Raw genomic sequence first — 21,018 nt, 5'->3', positions numbered from 1 at the left:
ACTATTGATTCCTAATAAAAGACAACTCCAACCGACCCTGGCTATCTGACATCTTTATCACAAAAAAACAGAGGGCAAAGACACACCAAACACAGTCTTAAGAGCCCCATGGATTATCAGTAACTGTCCTTTATGCCAGGTAGTTATTTGAGGTGACAGGTGATCCAAGAGGAGCATCCCGGTCGGACACAGACACAGCACGGTCTGCTATATCACCAGCCACAGTCTCAACTCACACCAGGATTCACTGTTCTCTCTAATGGAGCTGTTTTTCAGAGGAAAGGCCACCAGAAAAGCAGGCAGAAGGCAGTGCTCATCCTTAGCCAGGAAAAATGTCCCTGGCCATTCCTGGGAACAGGTGGGCTGACAGAGATGTCAGCTAACTGCTGCCTGCGCTCACAGACAGCACGTTAACTGCTGCCTGCACCAGCAGGAACCTTAGCTGCTGTCTCTGTGCTAACTGAAAAAGCCATTGCACAATTGTTATGAGAAAAGCAAAATTAAAAGAGACCCGGCTTTTTACCCTAGCTCTTCTTCCCTCAGTGACTAAGTTATTCCTTTGAATTCTGACAATGTATTAAAAGGTCATAATAAGAACTATAATTTTAAGGAACCTAACGGTATCTATTCACCATTTAGCATTCAAGCACTCACAACATTATTTTAATTTTTCAAATCTTCCATGATTTGGTTTCAAACTGTGATGCTTTGCAATGCTTAATGTTATCTTCTTTCTTTTTTTTTTTTAAGTTAAATAACAACCTGCCTGAATTTTTAGTACATGAAATAAGGATCTTACATGAGGCTCATATCTTAAGAAGACCGAGAGCAACTTTGCAAACACAGGACATGCAAAAGCGTTGTTAGATACAGATGGTCGCGACCTCTACTCCCTGTTCTTGGCTGATAAAGCACACCTCTCAAAACACAAGGATGCATGTGAAACTCTGATATACTCTCACTAAAACCATCAGGTTTTCATATAAACTCCATGACTGCAAAAATTCACAAGGCGCACCTATGGCGTACTGGTGTATTCCTGAAGTGTGTACATGCCATATTTGTAAGCAAGACATTTAACAAGCAAAAGCAGCGTTACCTGGTATAATTCACTTTATACCCCGCTATATCGTCATTGGGTGATCTTAGCCTTCGCTGAGAAGGTGTCTCCAGGTGCCAGTAGTTAATGCGGTTCAGAAACATTTTAGCCAGTTCCACTATCGTTTGCCTTTCCTTTGAGGGTAAGTGGCTAAATTTGTACTGCACAAAATTATTCACACCCTTAAAACAGAAGAAAATTATCTTTAATTATTTAGCCATAATTTTTGTAGGAGTGTCCTTGAACATTCCTCACTTTATGTTTATTAACCCTGAACTTGCATTACATGGGAAAGAAAACAAATACCGGAGACCATGAACTCCTTGCTCAGCTACTCGTGTAGCTGCCACAAGCTGGTTCCCCTGTACACAGCAGCAGGTACATCCAGATGATTTTATTCTATCCAACTCCAGCAGCTGACTTAAAGGGAGAGAAGGAAAATTCCTTATTTTTCCTTGCTTCTCAAAGTAAAAAACTTTGTCAGGGAACAGAGAAAGACCCAGTAGGCTGCTTCTATATGCTCACATATGCACAATTTTGCCAATAACCATGCTGCATGATTTATTTCCTCTGTAAATCAAGTATCACCTATAAACCTCTCCAGATACTTTTCAGTAGTAGACTAGGGCTTGTAGAATTCTAGTTAAGTTTGTGTCTACACAACATATTATTTCTTCAAGAAGTGCAAGTATTTCACAAGTATGTCCCCTCATTGCACTTTACATACTGTCCACTTCAAAAAAACCTACTGTAGTTAAAACATGAGACTAAAAGTGCTGTAATACATATATATTATAAATCAATTATAATACTGCTGCTTAGCAAATAATTTTGTGTGATTGAGTTGCTGAACTGCTAAAAACAGAACTGAAAATATTGGTCTATTTTAAGGGAAAATTATTTCAAAATAAACTGTAAAAAGAATTACCTGTTCATCTCTACGCTTTACTTTCTTGAGCAAATTGAACAGTATGAAGAAGTGACAAAAAATTATATTGTACAAAACCTTTCTAATAGTATAATTTAAGGACTAGGAGTGTATGGAGATTACATACACTGATTCTTTGTTTATACTTAAACTGAAGGAGAACTTAAGGTGAATACTTCCCAGAAATTCAGCAATAAAGTGTTTCGATTTTCCTAAATTATAAGAAGTGAGAGTTGCAAGGAAATAATTACTACACATAACAGTCTTCACATTTAAAATATCCTGTTTAATAATAGAGCATCCATTCATCCACTGATGGGAAAACATTGAGCTCCTGTTTCAGCGAGGTATGTGAGCCTCTGCATAGTCTCACTGGAGCTAATGGGTCCACTTGTGTGCCAAAAGTGCATTCTCAGGAGCTTGCTTAACCAAAATCTGAATTTGTCATATGTTGTTTATCCATTGAGAGTTACAAAAGCCTCACTTACTCTTTCGTTTTGGCTTTGTTTTTTGTTGTGTACCCTTTGAAAGAGGAGGCTATGACCTCGCTGAATTGGATTGTAGCATTTTCATTGATTTACAGAAGACAAGTGTCAATTTAATACTGGATTTCAAAACTTCAACAGCATTTTTCATCACTTGAAACAAAGAAAGATTAAAACTGCCACACATAAAAGTAGTATTTTAAGTTCATTCTCTAAAACCACAAAAAAGTCAGTTTCATTAAAGCATAAGACAAAGAAAAAAGTCAAATAATTTAGCTATTATACCAACACTAAAGGAGAAGCAGCAGCAGTAGTCTCCTACAGTCCCCTACTTTGTCCAAAGTCATACACAGAAACATCTGCAAATGGCCTAGAATGCCATGTTTTCAAAACCAGTTTACAAAAAAAAAAAAAGAAAAAAAGAAAAAAGAAGCCAAAACAAACAAAACCCCCACCAGATCAAAAAACCCCACACCAACCAAACCCATGTGTTGACTATTTACCTGTTCAATGCTAGGTTTCTCAAATGGGGGACTTTCCAAAGATCCTTCTACTACAGGTTTTCCCATCTGTAAAATGCACTTCCTCAAAAGCTGTTAAAAATATACAATTTTTTTTACATTACCATATTTGCATACATAGGGTCAATGGAAGTCACAGGTGCACAACACACTGCAAGCAGCGTTGAAAATCTCCTGGCTATATATCTGCTTGTTTAGTCATTTAAATTTATAGCTATTAAAGTTCACTGTGAATTCACCTTCTTTGAAATGCATGTAAGAGGCCTCTCTGAGCAAATGTAGGCAGCCAAGATAGCATTTATGTCAACTCACTTTTCCTGATGTGTAAGCGAAGAGAGTAAGGCTTGCAGGTAGCACAGTTTATAGGTGGGACTCAGGGTTAGCTCCTGAATCATCTGGATGACTTTTGGAGTAAGATCTGGTACACTGCAAGTACCACAATGTCTAGCCCATAGTTAGCCACTAGAGCATCACACTAGAGAAAAAACATCTCACCAGATAAAGCCTTTACATGCAGGAGGGGCAGTGAAATTGGTTGACGTGTGAGAAAGTGAAAAAGCTGAGAAGATACTACCCAAGTTCCACTTACTTTGAACAGGTAGAAGTAAACTTGCTTGGTGTCCGCATCTTCTTCTTTGTGCACACAGGTGAACAGATACTCCACGTCCAACACAATCCCCAGGAGCCTATTCATTTCTTCTTCGGACACGTTCTCCAGGTGAGAAACATGAGCAGCTAAACGACATAAAAACCAAAACTGTAAAAAGCCTACTGAGAGAGCCGATAGCACGAGTACTCCCCAGGACATCTCAAACTAAGCCCTAATGGTAAATGCACTGATCCTATAATAACCTATTTAAACAGAATATCTTATCAGAGGCAACTGAAATATATGTCACATAGGACCAATCTGTAAAGGGAGTCCAGGGGTGGTAATTCCCACAGCTGAGGAATGCTGGCTGCTTGGAATCACAGTTTCTGTTAACACTTAAAACAGACCTCACAAATCCTGTCTGTCCGTATTAATGTGTTGCAATATGTAAAAAACTACATACATTTTTGTCCAACAGCTATGCTTTTGAGACAAAGTTTCTTGACTAAATTCCCATAAATTAGGTATTCTAGGTGTTGATGCAAGTAGCACCTTATTCTGTGAAGATTTAAAAAAAAAATCAGCTCCATAAATAGGCTTTTTGTTTTAAACTGGACATTAGTGGCTAAGTCTCATACTTTCATATCATGTAAAGTCACACTATGTTTTGTGCACACTATATTAACACAGCTTTTGCAGATTGTACACGCTCATTTGTTCAGAAGTTTACAAAAAAGCATCTTTCAATGTATCATAATTTCCAAGTGACAAACTCCCTTCTATCATCTCCAAAGTTGAATACAGTTCCACATTTGTAATTTTCAAAAGCTTGAGGTTTGTACATGTGAAGCAGGAGATTCATTTCAAGCTGGTTTGAACAACTGGCCCCAGGAAGAGAGAAGGCAATTTAAAACAAAAAGTCAATTCCCAGAAAGAAGACATTTGCATTACAAAAAGCAATGATTTTCGCTGACTCCAGGCCAGTGTACATGGTATGCATATCCTCTCCTCTGAAATGACAAGAAAATATCCTCTACAAGAAAAGGAAAATTATTTAAAAGGTTGGGCAGATTAGGTTTTATATCTTTTAATAACTTGTATCAATATGCACTTCTTAGATAATTATTATATTAGATATGTCAATGTGATTAGGACTGGTTAAGAAATTTTTGGCATAAATCTGAACCCTTAAGGGAAGAGGAGCTGGGGAGAAATAACACTTCACTTGAAAATTATCATATTTATCGGCCACCCAACAAAGATGGTTTGTTTCGGAAAGGTTGGTACAACACCTGCCAAAATGTTTAAATTCAATAAATTTGTGCAGCTTTAAGTAAAAAGGACATCGTGGCTCAGAACGTTAAAAAGATGCCAGCAATTGTTTCCACGTAAATGAACATTTATAATATAGTGTCTTAAGTTCTGAGCATATGCTCAGAACTGAAAGGGGGATGGTCATCATGGGCTTTCTTTAAGGACAACTATTAAGCATTCTGGGCAGAATAAACCTATTTCGTTTATGTCCTTGAGCCAGATATGAAGGTTTAATATTCCCAGCTGTCTGTTCTGATCTTGTGAAAGTAATAAATTCCCTCCTAGATGAGCATTGCATTAGAAATTGATAACATACTAAAGCAACCTTGCACTCAACTAACAAATGAATAAAACATCAGCATAAGAAGCCATTTCCACACAGTTTCCATAACAATACTGAAAGTTACCTTGACTACTTAGTGGCCATATTTAAACATTTTATTAAACTAGACAATTATTACCCATATAGTGAATCTAAAAGTAATGTAAGTGTACTACCAGCATGTATTTACTACTGGTTACCATTTACTATAGTCACCAATGTTTGTACATCAGTCCAGCAAACTATCTTTCTTCGGATGTTCACAGCCCGTTCCCAAATTCCTGTGGCCATTAGTAAATGTTTTATTAAAATCAAAGCTTTAGTACACTGATATCAAATACTGAGTTACTCTTGACTAGAGTTACACAGTCCCACTCATCTGCATTGCCAACTGGTACATCTTTCCTCAGCTGCTGTCGTGTTTGGAAAACAATAAATTTTTTTAAAATAAATCGCAAATATAGTTTGCTACAGCATACAGAAGAAAGCAAGCAGAAAGAGCAAGGCCAATGCAACGATACAAAGACCTGAAAAATAGCAAGTTAGTTATTTTAGTTATGCAACTTCAGTAAGCAAGTACTTGAGTGTATGAATTAGGAGCAGTTAGAAAACAGACTCATAAGGAACGTGGCCACAGTCTATCTCAAAATCAGTGTGTACATAAAAACACTAGTAATGCATGTAGGACAGGCAAACCAAGAAACACCCAAATACGCTATGTGAAGGTGCATAGCAGGAACCGAAGACAGTGCTGGGAAAAAAAAAGAGAGCCTGAGCGTATACTTAGTGCACTAACACATTTATTAACGAGTTTTAAAAGTGCACTAGACTCCAAACCAAAAACGTTTACCAACAGCAAAACGCACCCTGTAACACAGGAGAAACCAATTAAATATAAAAGAACCTCTGACTATGTAACAGCTGGCCTTGAGGCTGGTGGAGAGTGAATTCTCCTGGTACACAATTCAGCCACCACTTCACAGTGTTATGGTAGTGACCCAATATATCACCCAAATAAAATAAATATTCATTAAAAGCCCAGTATAGAGCCAAGCTGTGGGGCTGAGCCACAAATAGAAGAATACAGGTTGTAGCTAAGTAGACAGACGTAAGCTCGATAAGCTAATACGCACCACCAAACAGATTTATGCACCAAAACCTGCACTGGCTTGAAGATCAAACCATACCCCCAAAAAGAGATGTCTCAAGCAAGACTAATGTCTAGGATTACCTTTGGAAGAAAATAATAAATTAAAAAAAGGCAAAAAACCCCAAACATCTTACATTTTACATCAGTTATGGCTTTAACCAGTATAGGAATTTCTACATCGCTATCTCAATGGATCTCCAAGGAAGAGAAAATGCAGTTGAGATGACAATCTGAAGCCTGCACACCTTCTGGTCAGTCTGGTTTTAAAGGCTTTCAGCAGGAACACACTGATTTAGAGATGAATAGGAAAATTATGTTGGGAAACACCGCTGAAAGACATATTTTTGCCAATAGTATGAGGAAGCAGACAGCAACTCATTTCAGTTATTTCAAATGAAACATCATCCTCATTAGCTGCAGCCGGCAGAATAAGAAACTTTACCTTTTCTAAGAACAGCAATAAATAAAAATACAGTTTGTTTCATAAGGTACATTTCATTGGTACTGGTTTTACAGTACTGGTTTTCCCTGGTTCACTACCTAATGAGCAACATAAGATTTTTTAATAGACCAAAAACAGTCTCAGCCTTTAGAAGAGTTGAGTTTTTCTACAAAATACAGCCATCCACAAATTCTGCTGAAGAGCAGGGAACTGACAGACACGACATCCCATAAGAATTTAAAAAAAAAAAAAAAGAAAAAGAAAAGAAAAACCTCTTTCTTCAAAGGCCAGGAATGAAAGGGATGGGTAACACAAGCTACCCTAACTGCAAAACCAAAAGCAGCACAGAGAAGCTGTGTGATGAAAGGTTGAAACTAACTTGGCTAAAGTGACCAAACTTTCTGTGATACTATGCATTTGTTAATCTGCAAGCAAACCCAGAGATCTGGGATATCAGAAAAGAAAAGAAATCTGCTGAAAAGCCCAGAAATAGATTAAATGTAATGAGAGCATAAAAAGAAAAGAGAGCAGAAATAGAAATAAATCCTAATTAAAAAAAAAGTATTCCACACAAAGTACAATAATAAATCATCCCTTGTGAAGGTTTTAGATTTCCTTTTTCTTATTTCACTGTCCTAAGTTTTTGGACACCAACAAAAATTAAATAGCAACTGCTTCTTTTCAATTAGTTCTGCATTTTATTCTAGCTCAATTTTCATTGAATATTTGCTAATGTATACAGAAACAGTCATCAGCTTTTACTTTGGGTAAGCACAAATTCTTAAAAAAAAAAATACATTGATTCACCACTCTTTTTCTGGCTGTGTGGGTAACAAATCATTATTTATCATTAGTCTGGGGGAAAAAAAAAAAACAAAAAACCAACAAAGCCCCCCAACAGTATTTAACATTGGATTTTGAGCAGTTGCTTCCAAGATATGCAAACTGCCTGCACAATAACTTAGACAATGCGAAGATGTACAACCCCAGTATTATTTTCTGTGACATGGAAAAGGCACAGTTCTTTTTGGAGGTAACAGTACCGGCTTTAGCATTGTTCAAGAATATTTTATAGTTTATTCTATAGTAAGAAAACATAAGACAGCCTACAGGAGAGAGTCATTCATGTTGTAACTGAGGCAGCTGCAGATACAGCAATGTGAGGTTAATGCATACGTTACACAGAGTATTAAAATTGTTCTGGGTAGCTTAAAAGTGCTTTTGCATTTTAACAATGTAAGATGTCTGGGTTGTTAGAAGTCGTACCTTAGTTCAATTTCTTCAAAACTCATTTTAGGATATTTCGGACATATTTTAATCTAAGTTAACTAACATGTATGTCCAATCGTAACCCCCATTTCTAGGTCTTGGCACGGCCTCTCGACATTCGTCTCGCAAGAGTGGAGACTTGTGGGTATAAGCCCGCGGACTGCAGGAGAAAGGCAAAAGCTTACCCAGCGCGTGGCTGCAGCTGCGGCAGGGTTCAGCGAGGCTGACAGCCGCCTGCTGCAGCTCTGCCCGGGGCGGCGTGGGAGGCGGGTTGGGGTTCTTCCAGCCATTGCATTTGCAGGATTCCTCAGCCTGCAATCAAAGCAAAGGGGTATTGATCAACAGCGTAAAAAACCAGGAACTTGCTGCAGCTGCGTTATTTCAAAAGCAGTAAGAAGTAACATTATTAGTTTCAAATTGGTTTTTTGTTTTGATGTTTTGCGGGGGATTTTCGGGGTGTTTTGGTGTTGTTGCTGCTTTGGTTGGTTTTGCGTTTTTATCTACCCCGCAGCTAGACTTTATTTTCTAGACGTAATCAGAAATAGAATAGCACCCCAAATAGAGAGATTAACATGGTTCTAGTAAGCAAACTGTGCTCGGAAAAATACATAGACAAACTCTGGCTAATTCCTTTACAGAAAGCCTTCACTCTAGCTCCTGTATTGGAGAAGCATTCAAACATTTACCCGTGTATCAACACGTACAGATCCTGCCACCGAGACAGTTTTAATGATTTAAAACACAAACAGGTTATCTAACAGACAACACGTTTATCACTGCCTTATCAGCTATACCGGCAACAAGGAATCATGCAACTAAAGCCAAGCCCATGACAACCCAAGCAGGGTTAACTAAATACTGAAACAAGTAAATAATAACTGCACTATTGGAGAATGCTGTCTAAAGCAAGGCTTGGCCACAAAAGCAACAGATGCCAAAGACAGTGACGCTACCAATGAAGCCTGCTGCTTAACCTGGAAAGTTTATTTACGCTCAGTGACTGCAAAACACCACCGATAGACTGCCGCTAAAAGGGGGGACCATGAAGGGGGAGGCTGTGACTTGGGTAATCGTGTTTCAAATTATTCAGAAGTTCAAGGTCCCGATTCTAGTTATCCAAAGAGCAGCTCTATAGGAGGGGATTTTCTTCTGCATAGCCAAAAGATCTTAGTTATTTTGATGGTAAAGTTCTTCTAACAGCATTCATATCCCTATGTGAAGAAAAGCATGCTTTTCTACTGTTCAGAGATATCTGTGTGCTGGTCTGTAACAAGATACTCATGAATTTGCAGTGCCAAGACCTCCGTGAGGAAAGTATGCCAACCGCTGCATAATATTTATGACTGAAACAACCTTAGTAGGAAAAATTGTGATGTTAATATATCCAGCACTAATGTGTCATTTTTCAAAACCGATGCTGAATATATTTAATACAATCTATTTCAGGAACCTATTTCATTTTCCTTTTATGTCTCCAAATCCCATCTTACCTAAGGAAGAAGCACCCAGCAGAAGCAGAAAGGATCACAGCTTGACAGCTCCTAAGACTGACAGTTTTGTAGATTGATGGTAAATTGTTCTTCCAAACTCATTTCAATATTCAGCAACCTGAGCACCAAGAAAACTGCTGCCTGCATTTTGCTGAGCACCACATGATGTTTTTACCATCTCTAATGCTTAAGTATTTATCCGGCTGGGCTCCTGGCCCCAGATGCCAAGGCCTCTGCCTGCGCCTGGGGTGGTACAAAGGTACGAAGGGGTGCGAGTGGCATTTTCAGCAGCCAGAGCCACTAGGATGAGTCAGAAATCCACCTGCAAGTGCCCAGCAAAACCACTTCCACGTACTTCCCTTGGAAAGGGGAGAACCTGTGCCGCCTGAACCCCCCCGGCTCTCCAAACTCACTGCGTGGGTGCAGACTGCCTGACACCCCATGTATTTATAATATGGCATCAGGGAGGTTTCAGTATGAAATGGGGGGAAGATTAAAACGATTTTTTTTTTTTGAAGTCTCATAAAATGCAATCTGGATGGATTTATGGTGAATTTTATGTTATTTTTCTATCATGTTTCCTATGAGTAATATGATTGGCAGAGAAGTGAAGAAGGCCTGATGTTATTTTACAGCAGAAACCGGCTCTTACAGTTTCATAGGCATTGAGCCAGTTTTGCTTTTTTTTTTGTTACCCAGACCTACAGCAACTCTTAAAGTTTAATGACTAGAGAGAGAGATCAGTGATTGAGTGACCCCTGCGAACCAAGGACTGCTCTGGGGGACTGCTCAGGGACTTTGGACATCTGTGAGGTGATGTGAAACCCCACTTTCATTTAGCGTCTCAAGCTAGACAAAACCAATGCCAAATAAGCTATCCACATTTGCTTTGTGGGAGAGGCAGCGTTGCCATGAAAGGTTTTGCAGTTAAGACAAGGATAGAGAAACTGTCACAGAAAAAACTGTCAGAAAATGAGATGATTGCCAAAGAAAATTCAAGAGACAACCATAAAGAAGTTCTCAAACAAAAATTGATTGGGTATTACTTCAGGGAAGTAAGATTTTATCCTTCCCATGCAGCTGTCCAGACAAATGTTCAACACTGTAAATTACTGACATAATATCATGCTTATTATTAATTGCCTTAAATCATACCGCAATGAAACATGTCCAAAAAAACCCCCTCAAAGTAGGCACAAGCTTTTCGAGAATTTTTTCTCCAGTATTTCACAGAAGCTCACCACACAATGTTTACTATCAAGCCTAAAAACTATAAACAGTGAGTAACTACACAAACTTTAGTGTCACACAATAATTAACAGGAAAGATGCAAACAAACAGATGTACGAATCATGATAACAGCTCGGTTAAACTGCCAAAAATAAGTAACAACCCACCCACAGAAGAATAAAAACAGTGTGTTCGATGGCAGATTTTTTTCTGCCCTCGGTAGTATTTCCTCGCCAGATCTTTCTGAAGCAGCTGTTAATTTGTATTGTTCAAATTATTCCAGAGACCTTTCTCAAGCAACTACTAGGGTGGGTGTTCTTCGTTAATCGCTCTACAAAACACCAGAATCAGCATAAATGTTCTGTTAACCAAGGGGAAACACAACCCAAAAAGGTCATCTTTAAAACTAAGCTTTCATTGTAGATGTTGACAGTGCAAGTGTTTTGCAGTGAATACGCAATGTGCATTCCTCAGTGGCTTAAAGTGCTGAGTTAAGTCTTCCCCAGCGTTTTGTTCATTCAATCCTTTGACTATCTTCAGCTTTTTCCTTTCTTTCCTCCTTTTTTTTTTTAATGTCCTCATCTGCTTTTCATTAGACAATAAAGTGTGACTCCACCTCCGCAAAAACTTAATTTAAGATCAAAACAGTTTTGAGAGGAGGAAGGAAAAGAAGCATTTGAACTAGTACATCCAGTCCTTGGAGCCTTGTTTTCTGGGACATCTGCAGAGCTTTGATAAAGCCACTGGCGAAAGTTGGGGACTTCTGCCTTACTGAAGCCTGCAAAGTAATGACTGTCATCTTTGCAGGCCCAGGGATCACGAACACTGCATCTTCACTGGTGGTTTTTATTAAAATTGGATGAGTGCAATATAATAAAACACAACAATTACACACTGTTGCCTTCCCAACCACCCCCCCCCAAAAAAAAAAAAAACAGTGCAGAAATTACGTATATTTTGCACTGTACAAAATAATTACAATCATTTTTTTGATCCCACTCCATGTTAGGTGGAGTGTGACAATGTGGGAAATCAAACGGTCCGGTAGCTCTGGGCAGTGAAAATTGCAACTCTGGACAAACTAAAGTTACTGTTTCCCTTAAAATACTGAATATACTGATAGCAGGTCACAAATGGACAGTGAAAAAATACAGCACATTTTAACACGTTGTTAGCATTTTTATTTAAAAAGGAAGAACCTGAAAGTTACAGCATTGCACATCTTGACCCCTTTTAAGTGGGTTTTAGGTGTCTAAATAATAATGAATAAATTAAGAATGTTACAGTAACTTATGGACTAAAACATTCCTCCCCTTTTCAGATAGTGAAATGAGCATAGGAACATGCAAACTTCAAGCTAACTTAATTACAAAGTAAAAGACCCCAAGAGTTTTAAAACTGAGTCTCAAAACAGCTGTTGTGCTGGGCTCTCTTTCGAACTCAAAATCATACAGGTTGCCCTGTTTGGTAACTGAGATGCAAAGCAGACTCAACAGATTATATACACATTACAGACCTTTCTATTTCCAGCAAGTATAATTACTCTAGAAAAAAATATTCTTCCTCCCAACACAAAAGCCATGTAAGATACCCTCTAAGTTTTTTCCTGCATGCAATAATCTCAAATTGATGCTTTTAACAAAGAACATCACACAAACCATAACAAATACATTGATGAATTTAAAATACATATTTTTCCTACTCAGATGTCCAGTTCCCAGCAACCAGACAGTCAGACACTGCTTGCAGAGCTACACTTAGTATCAGGGAATTAGCTGACCTGTTTTTCTTTAACAATACAAAATAATCAGTTCAGTGATCAACTCTAAGGACATGTTCTTCATTTATTGATCAATCCAAGTCTTTTATTTCCTGTATTTTCCAGTTTCACTTACAGAATAAATGTAGGCTACCATCTAAAGCTCTTATTAATAACAGGCGCCCAATTTCCACCTTGTAATGTTAATGGTAGATTTCCTATTTAATTTAAAGGAAGATGCTTTAATTGGGCCTGTAGACATTGTAAAACAGATTCACCCCACTATGAAAATGATCATAAGAAAGCTTTAGATGTCTTGTATGTCTCCTATACACTTCTTCAGAAAACAATTTTAATACATGTCCAGTTGAGCTTCAAGGAGCTGTACTCACACTATACAGAGTCCAGCAGTAATACCGCCAAGTCTGCCTCATCTTAACCAGCCTTATAAAAGTTAGGGGAAAAAAAATTCATTACAGAAATGGTGGTACATATTTACCCTATGAACTCTTTCTTATGTGTAGGAGCAGGAAAACTGCATGGAGATCACTCTAGAAGTGCGAGGAAGTGCCTATAGCAAGAGTCAGCAGCTGGTCTGGAGCCCAGGACCCAGATTTTCCTCCAACCTCTGTCACTTGCTCACCTGCCGCAGGGCCTTGGCCAAGTCATCTCATCATAACCCTTCTCGCTCTCTGTCCATTTTGTTTATCTAAAGCACAAGGTCTCTCTACAAGGAGGTGTTATTCCCCGCTACTTGTGCAAATGTCTTAGGCTACTGGGCTCTAATTATATTTATAAGCATCCAGGTATTACTGTAAGGTACATATAATGAAAAATAACTAATTTTACAGAAAACTTAGTGTACTAAAATAGTACATATTTCAACTTGTTTATAAGAAAAACTCCCAGTGAGACTGGAGAGAGAGTTGTATTTCCACATACTGTAAACCAATGGGGGAAAAAAAAAACGAGGAGACTTCCTCCTACATCTTCATTAAATATATTTATGTATGTAAGTCACACAGTGCTGTTTTTATCTAAAAGTGCTGCAAGCTCGCATGCCTAATGCTCAATTTCACACTGGACAAAACGCAAACGATGTATACAGCCATTCATATGTGCACAGATACAGCAAGTGCCAAGTACAAAACCTCGCACGACATACAGCACCACTGTGCACTTCCAAAAGTCATGAAAACTGTGCCAACTCCTAATATGTATCTTATTGTTCAGAATGTGCTTTCTTCCCCCCCACCCACCCCCAAACTTGGGCATTTTAAGGTTTTTTTGCACAGAAGAGCCTGTTCTCTCCCTTCCACCCCGACTATTTCTTACAGGGGAAAAGGTCAAATGGAGCAGCTCAACAGCTACAACTCTCCTGTCCCAATTCTTTATCAAGAAAAAGAAACAAACTCCACATTTCTCTAGCCTGGGCAGCAGCTCCCTAAACTTCACTCTCATTCTGCTCAGAATACGTGCACACTGAAGATGTCTTTGCCAGCAATCTTTGTCTGTGTTTCCCATGAAGACAAGGGATTGCTGAAGAAGGACCAGGAGGTCCCTCTTGGGGACTGAGCGCCCTACCCCAGAGCAGCACCTTCCACCCTCTTCTGCTTGGCATTTCTGCTGTCGCCAGTGAGACTCACCCTCTAAACGGCCACCAACCTCTCCATCTTCTTGTGTTGCTGCTCTTCATCCCTAGTGAACAGACGCTCCCTGCCTCTGCTACTCCCAGCATCTCTGAGGTTAAGTTCCTAATAAATTCTGCATGCTGAATTTTTCGATGAATTTTATGTGGGAGAAAGTAATCAACACTAAGGATGCCATTACATATTTTCTGCACTCCAACTTGTACAGCTCTACGTAGATTTACAAAAGATTCACATATGGCCACTACTTGAACGAACCCAGATGTCCCCTTCGGAGACGGTGTGAGTGTTTGCCTTCTCTCACTCTTTTGCACTCACACACAGAGATGCAAAAGAAATGGAAGAGGAGTTGGAATCCAAAGTAAGAAAAAGTTCAAAGTCACACTCTGCACTGCTACAGTTTCTTGCAAGCCACTAATGTTATAAGCCAAGCAGTGTCCTTTTGGAGCACCTGTTAGGTGTTCAGGAAGAAAAATAACACATTTTTCCACCCCGCTCCATCCTTCCCCCTTCATTCCACAGGAGAGGCCACTTGATTAGTTTATACGAGCTTCCCATCTGCCTACTTGCTTCTGTTCTGAGACCTGAAAGAAAGCTGCCTGCCACTGAAGAGAAGTGAAATAGCAAAGGTAGGTTTTGCATCTTAATCTGAACACAAAGCAGCATATAGTGGTGTGGGTGCGCCTAGATCCTGGCAGGAGGAAGAGGCCTGGGGTGCCCTTGGTCCCGCTCCATCCATCACTGGAGTGCCAATGGGGCATGTACCCAGGACTTCTCGCAGAAGAGGGCCAGCAAGGACACCCCAGCAGAGCACGAGCAGTACAAGCTGTCACCGCACTGTACCCCACCACCGGAGCCCTTTGAGAGGGAAAGAAGGGCTGGTGGCAGGCTGCGGCATGCCCTTCTCCCCTCCCAAATGGCACTCGCCTCCCTTCCAACAAAGCACCTGCTGCAGTGCATGTGTGGGGCTGGTGAGTCCCGGAAAAAGCAAAGGGATTGGGAGGAAACAAGGTTGCCTGCACTTCTTCACAGCACAGCTACCTCTGCAGGGCAAAGCACCTCAGGAGAAGGCTTTTGCCCTCACAAAGATCATCTGGAGGTACACCAAGGGAAGAAATAAAAGAACCAACCAGGGAAGAAAAAAGCAAATCACACACAAACACACGTGCATTCCTAACAGCCCATGAAAATCTCCCCCACCCCACAACCAGCTTCATTTAACAGCAAGTCTTGGTAACGTTAAAATATGGGGGTGCAAAGCAGACTCCGCTCTGGGAAAGCTTCAAACCACGCCACCCAGCCTGCAGTCAGGGCCGCAAGTTTCAAGTACACTAGCTGCTCTTTTAACGTACTGACATCAGTGCAATATTGCGATGTCCCACATGTGCACCAAAGCTGAAGTGGACGTGCCTGCACGTTTGGAAACAGCTAAGAAATTGAAATGTGTGTGGCTTCCTTAATTTGCCCTCACATGACAGCGTTGCGCCATGCCTTCAGCATACAGTTAAAGCTCCTCACACCACCAGACAGGACTACAAAGTCATACTATGATGCTTCCCCATGTACATTAGCATTCAGTTTGGCCCTTCACTTAACGTTTGCCCTTTTGAGACTTCCAGAGTAAGGGAACAGAGAAAATAAGGAGCACATTTCTCACAAACAGCTATTTTCAGTGCTGAAAGCATCACTAGCGGATTTGACATCAGCACTGCCAATCTGAACGTCTCAGACCGGCTGTGCGTCCAGGAATCGCCCTGACAGCAGCAGCGCAGCCAGCGGCCGTGCTCCGAGCACGTTGGTCCTCCTCTGCGTGCCCCATGTGCACAGGCACAGACGACAATGCCTGTTGTCACAGACCCGCGAAGGCGGGAGCGACGGCTCTGACCAGGCTCCCTCCGTCTCCGACAAACCGGCAAGTCCTGCTTCTCCGACCAAGAAGACAATTGCAGGTGGAGGGAAAGTGCTTGTGGAGGGAAACCAGGAGAGCTCTCCTGAACATGAGAGGCGAGCACCGGGCAGGCGCTGGAGAAGAGCTCCCCGCTGGGGCAGGGTGCAGGCGGGCGGCGGTGCCCGCTGCCGGCCCGGGCCCCGGACACCGGGACGGCGGTACGTGACCGGCGGGGACACAACTTTCCCGAGCCCGCAGGCCGCGCCCCTTCGCGTCGCTGCCAAAGCGGCTGGCGACGGTGCCAGCTCGGAGCAGCGGCTTTTGCGATGTCAACAGCTCGGCGCTGCGAGGCCGCCGCCGCGCCCCGGCCCACAGGCAGCCCCCGGCCGGGGCCGGGGGTGCTCTCCCCCGAGCCGGGGCCGGGGCCGGGGCCGGGCGCGCCCCCCCGGGCAGGCGGGTGTCCCCGCTCCCCGCCGGGATGTTTACGCAGCGGGCAGCTGCGGCAGCGCTGTTAACCCAGCGCTTACCGCCGGCATCAGGAGCCGCCCCGCCCGCCGCCGCCTCCCGCGGAAGGACGGACAGACGGCCGCCGGGGACAGGCACCTCCGCTGCCGCCCGGCTCGGGCAGGAGGAGAGCGGCGCTGCTCCCGCGGTCCCGTCTTCGGCGCGCTGGGGGTTTATTTTTGCGACCGCCGGCCGGAAAGCTCCAGGGGGAGCAGGATCCACCGGCACCGCCGGAGCCGCCACTTCCGCGGGGAGCGCCGGGCTGCAGCCGGGCCGCCTACCCCGCCCGGCACGGCCCTTCCCCACCGCCTCCCTCCCGTCAATCCCCACCCTCCGTGGGCGGGTGGGCGCCCGCGGCCGGCTACCTTGCAAGCGGAGTAGACGCCCAGCTTCTCCAGCTTCTTGGCCCGCGGCGCGGCGCGCAGCTGCGCCTTCTTCCCCGCGGTGCGCGCCGAGCCGGGCCCCCCGGGGCTCTCGGCGGCGCTGCGGGCCGGGCCCCCGGCGGCCACCCCCCCGGCGGCCGGGGAACCCTGCTGCGGCCCGCCGCCGCCCGCCGCCCCGGCCCCGGCGCCGCCAGGCTCCGCCATGCCCGCGGCGCGGCGGCAGCCGCCCGCCCGTCCGGCCGGCCGGCGCGGTGCGGTGCGCCCGGCCCTAGACCCTCCCCTTCGCCGCGCCGCCGCCGGCTGCTCCCCGGGGGGGCGGGAGGAGGGACCCGCCGCTCCGCGGGCGGCTCCTGCCCCGCCGGGCGCGGGGGGGGGGGGGGGGGGGGAAGCGGCTCCCGCCTCCCGCCGCTGCGCACCGCGGAGGTGCGCCCGCGTCCCTGCGCGGGGGTTGCGCGGTGGCGGGCGGCGCCCAGCGCCCCCGCGAAGGGGTGGCGGCGGCACCGGCTGCGTGCGGGAAGCCGCTACGGAGCCATCCCGGCCCTCCGGGAGGCTGCGGGGAAAGTTGCCCTAGAACGAGGCGGCATCGCGGGCTGCGCCCACCGCCGGCGGTGGCAGCGCGGAGCGGCCGCGCTCCTGAACCCCGGTGAGCGTGCGGGGCTGCCGCAGCCTCAGTTCCCCCTCGGAGTGGCACTACTTTGTTTGACTTAACCATTGTATTTCCACGCTGTGCGCTTCGCAGCCGCTTTTAAACGATTCTCTCTTTTTCCCCGCTAATTTCTTTTTCAGCCAATGTATAAATACTTTTAAGTACAGGAGAATTCAAAGACTCCCTGCTGAGTGCCCCGCGTCATGGTTTTGGGGCTTGCTTTTTTTTTTGTCCAGGAACAAGTGTTGACAGCAAGTCAACTTCTGTCTTAAAGGAATCACCTTTTAATTGCAAGCTAAAATTAAGTAAATGGTCCCGCCACAGAAACTGCGCTCTATGCGCAGAAGCGAGTGCTTGGGTTTTGAGGCGGTTAGGCTCTGTTGCGCGTATGTAAAAACGTGGTTGAGCTGTGAGAAACCACAAATGGCAATTCTATCGTACGGCACCACCGTTTAAAAGGTTGGGATTGAGGCTGGGCGTTTGCGTGGGATCTACGGCTCTTTGATGCGTAAACCTGAAGCAGCAATATTAGTTTGGGAGGGAATCCCCGCGTATAGAGAGCTCTCGCAGACGCAGGGCCTTGCCACCTTGCACGGGGCAAGCAAAGATGACTCTGGACTTCTGCAAAGTTAGGAGTAGTATTTGGGGGGGAAGGAGGAGTGAGAAAACACTTTCTCTGGGGTCTCCCTCTTTCCTCACCCCCATTTTTTCAGCTCCTGGTGATATTTTCAAGCATAAGGTTATACAGCAAGTTGGCATTTACATTAAATGATAGGGAAAAAATGGAATAAACCGGTCTAGTATTTTGATGAAAAAGGGGGTCTGGGGTTTTTTTTGTTTTTTTTTTTTTCTGAGGTTTTTAAACGGACAGGGGGTTGATGGGGGGAGAGCGGGACCTGCACTCCGGCCTCCGCCGCGGGCTCTCCGGGTCCCCCGGCCCCGGGAAGCCGGCGACAGAGGCCGGGGCTGGCTTAGGGCTTCCCAGCGGCTGTGACAGCGACCCGTAAGATGGCTGCTGCCATCCCCGGTGCTTTAAGACGGACTGTTAAGGTGGAGGAGCTGCTGCCCTCGCCGGCGGCTGCCCCAAGCTTTGCAGCAACTTAAAAGGAGGAAAAAAAATCCAGTTTCTCTTAAATTTAAGGGAGAATTATTTTTTTATATTTTTTAAGTGTCTGAATCATGTTTTAAAATAACAAATAGCTGTATGGTAACAGCCGGCTAAGAACTCTTTGCTTGCATTTTTTTATGCTGGTTAGGTTTCTACTTTCCTCCCAGGCTTGAAAATGAAACTGTTATTGCTTAGTTTCACTTTCAGCTTTCCCACTACTCTTCCTCGGTAGCAAATGGTACAAGCAAAGAGCGCATCTGGAACAACATATTGGCTCCTATGGACCACTTAATGTCCATGCCTGAGCATAGACTCCTAGTTTTTCTGGGAGATGCTGTAGCCTTTACATCCCCCAATATGCTTTTTCTTTGTTTTTTTTTTCTTTTTTTTTTCTTTTTTTGTAAATCACCAGCTTCTCCTTTAAATGGTAATGATATGTAACCCAGGATCAAGTTTGCACACCTGCACAGAACTGAATTACAAGTTTCAAGTCTGAAAATACATTTATTATTTTTACACAGCTGAGTAACTCCACTGGTGTTTATTAAGGCCACTCAGCATGCATTTATGTCTGAAACTGCACAGGCGAATGTTCACAGGATCACAGCCTAGGCGAATGACCTTATTCTTTCACCTTATTCTTCAAGGTCCTTAAAAGCCTGATAAGTTTTTACTTCCATTACAGTAAAATCAAAGCTGAAAGTTGTTATGAAGCAGATACAGAGTTTGGTTAAGTACCCAAATATTTGTTTACATTTCATAGTGTGTCTGTGAGGATCTAATGGGAAAAACACTGCTTTATTGAGTACAGTAAGGCACTGGTTAGTATAAAGGCAAAAAATACTTTTGCTGCGGTTCCTCCTTGAATCCTCAAGAGTACAGCTGCCTTAAAATGTCTGGGGTTTTTTTTGTCTCTTTTTTTTTCCCTGTTTACCTTGGTGCTCACTAGATAACCAGAACAGTAAGTCTACCAGCCTGTGGCTACGGATACAGTTACTATAGTAACATTTGCAAACACTAATTTCACTACACATGCAGAACTAATGCCTGCTACTGCAGAGAAGCAGCTTAGAAAGAAATCACTTTTTAACTGCAAATAGGTAAGTCTTTCTCCTATTTTTAAACTTTAAGCCTGATTTAAATCATTGTTTTCATTCTAACTTTGTGCAAATATGTTGTTAAAAAAAAAAAAAAGCCTGACTTTGCCTTAAACTCCTCCAGTGACAGGTAAAATATTACATTCACAATTTTAGCAAGAACAAGGAATGAAAAGATCATTTGCTGGCTGGAAACATGGGTCTATAACTTGGGCTATGTTGACTTGTGGTGGCTTCAATGAGTATAATTTGGCCACGACAGGTTGCACTACATCAGGAAAACAGAAAAAAAAATTATGCTTTGACATGTGGGTGTGTACATGTCATTCTTGGTTTCATATATCCAAGCTGGCTTTTTCGGTTGCCTGAATTGACAAGCAAGTACATATTAATTTTCTAATTGTAATGCATGTATGACTCCATTTGAGCACAACAGAATCACTCTGGTGCTTATTTTTCATCACTAAACATGCACCATGAAGATACTAAATTAGATTCAAACTCAAAGCATTGTCTGAAAAACCCTCACCACATTTTTCCGTTTCTGTCCTTCGGGGCACATCAGTGGGTTTGCACAAGTCGAACTGACTCTGAAGCCGGCGTTTAGAGGGGCTGGTGGGAGCGGCGTGAGCCTAGCTGCGTGCTTGCCTGCCTCCCGCCTCAGCTGCTTAGCTCGGAAACTCGGGTGAGTAGCCCCATGACTTCAGGAAGACTACTCATCTGCATCAAATTAAGCAAGCCAGGAGCTGGGTGAGACAGGGGTGCCAGCTCCTGGGATTCTCAGGTCTGTCTGAGGCTGCTGATAGCCCCAAGGAGGTGCCTGCTCAGAGCTGGTGCTGTGCATCTCGGGTTTGTTGCTGTCACCCAAATTCACCGTGAACACCCGACAGGTTTAAATGCAAGAGTGTGTGCGTTATTCCAGCAAAGGAGGTGGTTGCATTTTTGATGCCGAGTCACAAAAGAGGAAATTAAAATGCAGTTTCGGGTGTGCCTGACGCCTTGTTATTACCTAGTTGTCATTTAGGGCTTTTAAGGCCTATCTCGGTCACGTAATTAAAGAATTACTCAACTAACAGCAGCCTAATGCTGAATGCTGCCTGTCTGAGAGGGACTTCCCAGCCCACGTCCGAGCTCTGGGAGCC

General features: G+C 43.5%; 1 protein-coding gene across 1 annotated transcript in view; it reads right to left on the bottom strand.

The window, feature by feature from the left end:
* KAT2B (lysine acetyltransferase 2B) overlaps positions 1–17,229 on the bottom strand; it is a 44,580-nt gene extending 27,351 nt beyond the window's left edge. The window contains exons 1-5 of the mRNA XM_059818780.1: positions 17,008–17,229; positions 8,308–8,434; positions 3,623–3,768; positions 3,016–3,105; positions 1,100–1,281 (exon numbers count right to left, since the gene is read on the bottom strand). Coding sequence (XP_059674763.1) covers positions 1,100–1,281; positions 3,016–3,105; positions 3,623–3,768; positions 8,308–8,434; positions 17,008–17,229 — 767 coding nt within the window. The remainder of the gene's footprint in view (positions 1–1,099; positions 1,282–3,015; positions 3,106–3,622; positions 3,769–8,307; positions 8,435–17,007) is intronic.
* Positions 17,230–21,018: the final 3,789 nt, after the last annotated feature.

This window comes from Gavia stellata, chromosome 6, assembly GCF_030936135.1.
Source record: "Gavia stellata isolate bGavSte3 chromosome 6, bGavSte3.hap2, whole genome shotgun sequence".
NCBI classification, from domain to species: domain Eukaryota; kingdom Metazoa; phylum Chordata; class Aves; order Gaviiformes; family Gaviidae; genus Gavia; species Gavia stellata.
This window is presented reverse-complemented; position numbering and strand designations above follow the sequence as displayed.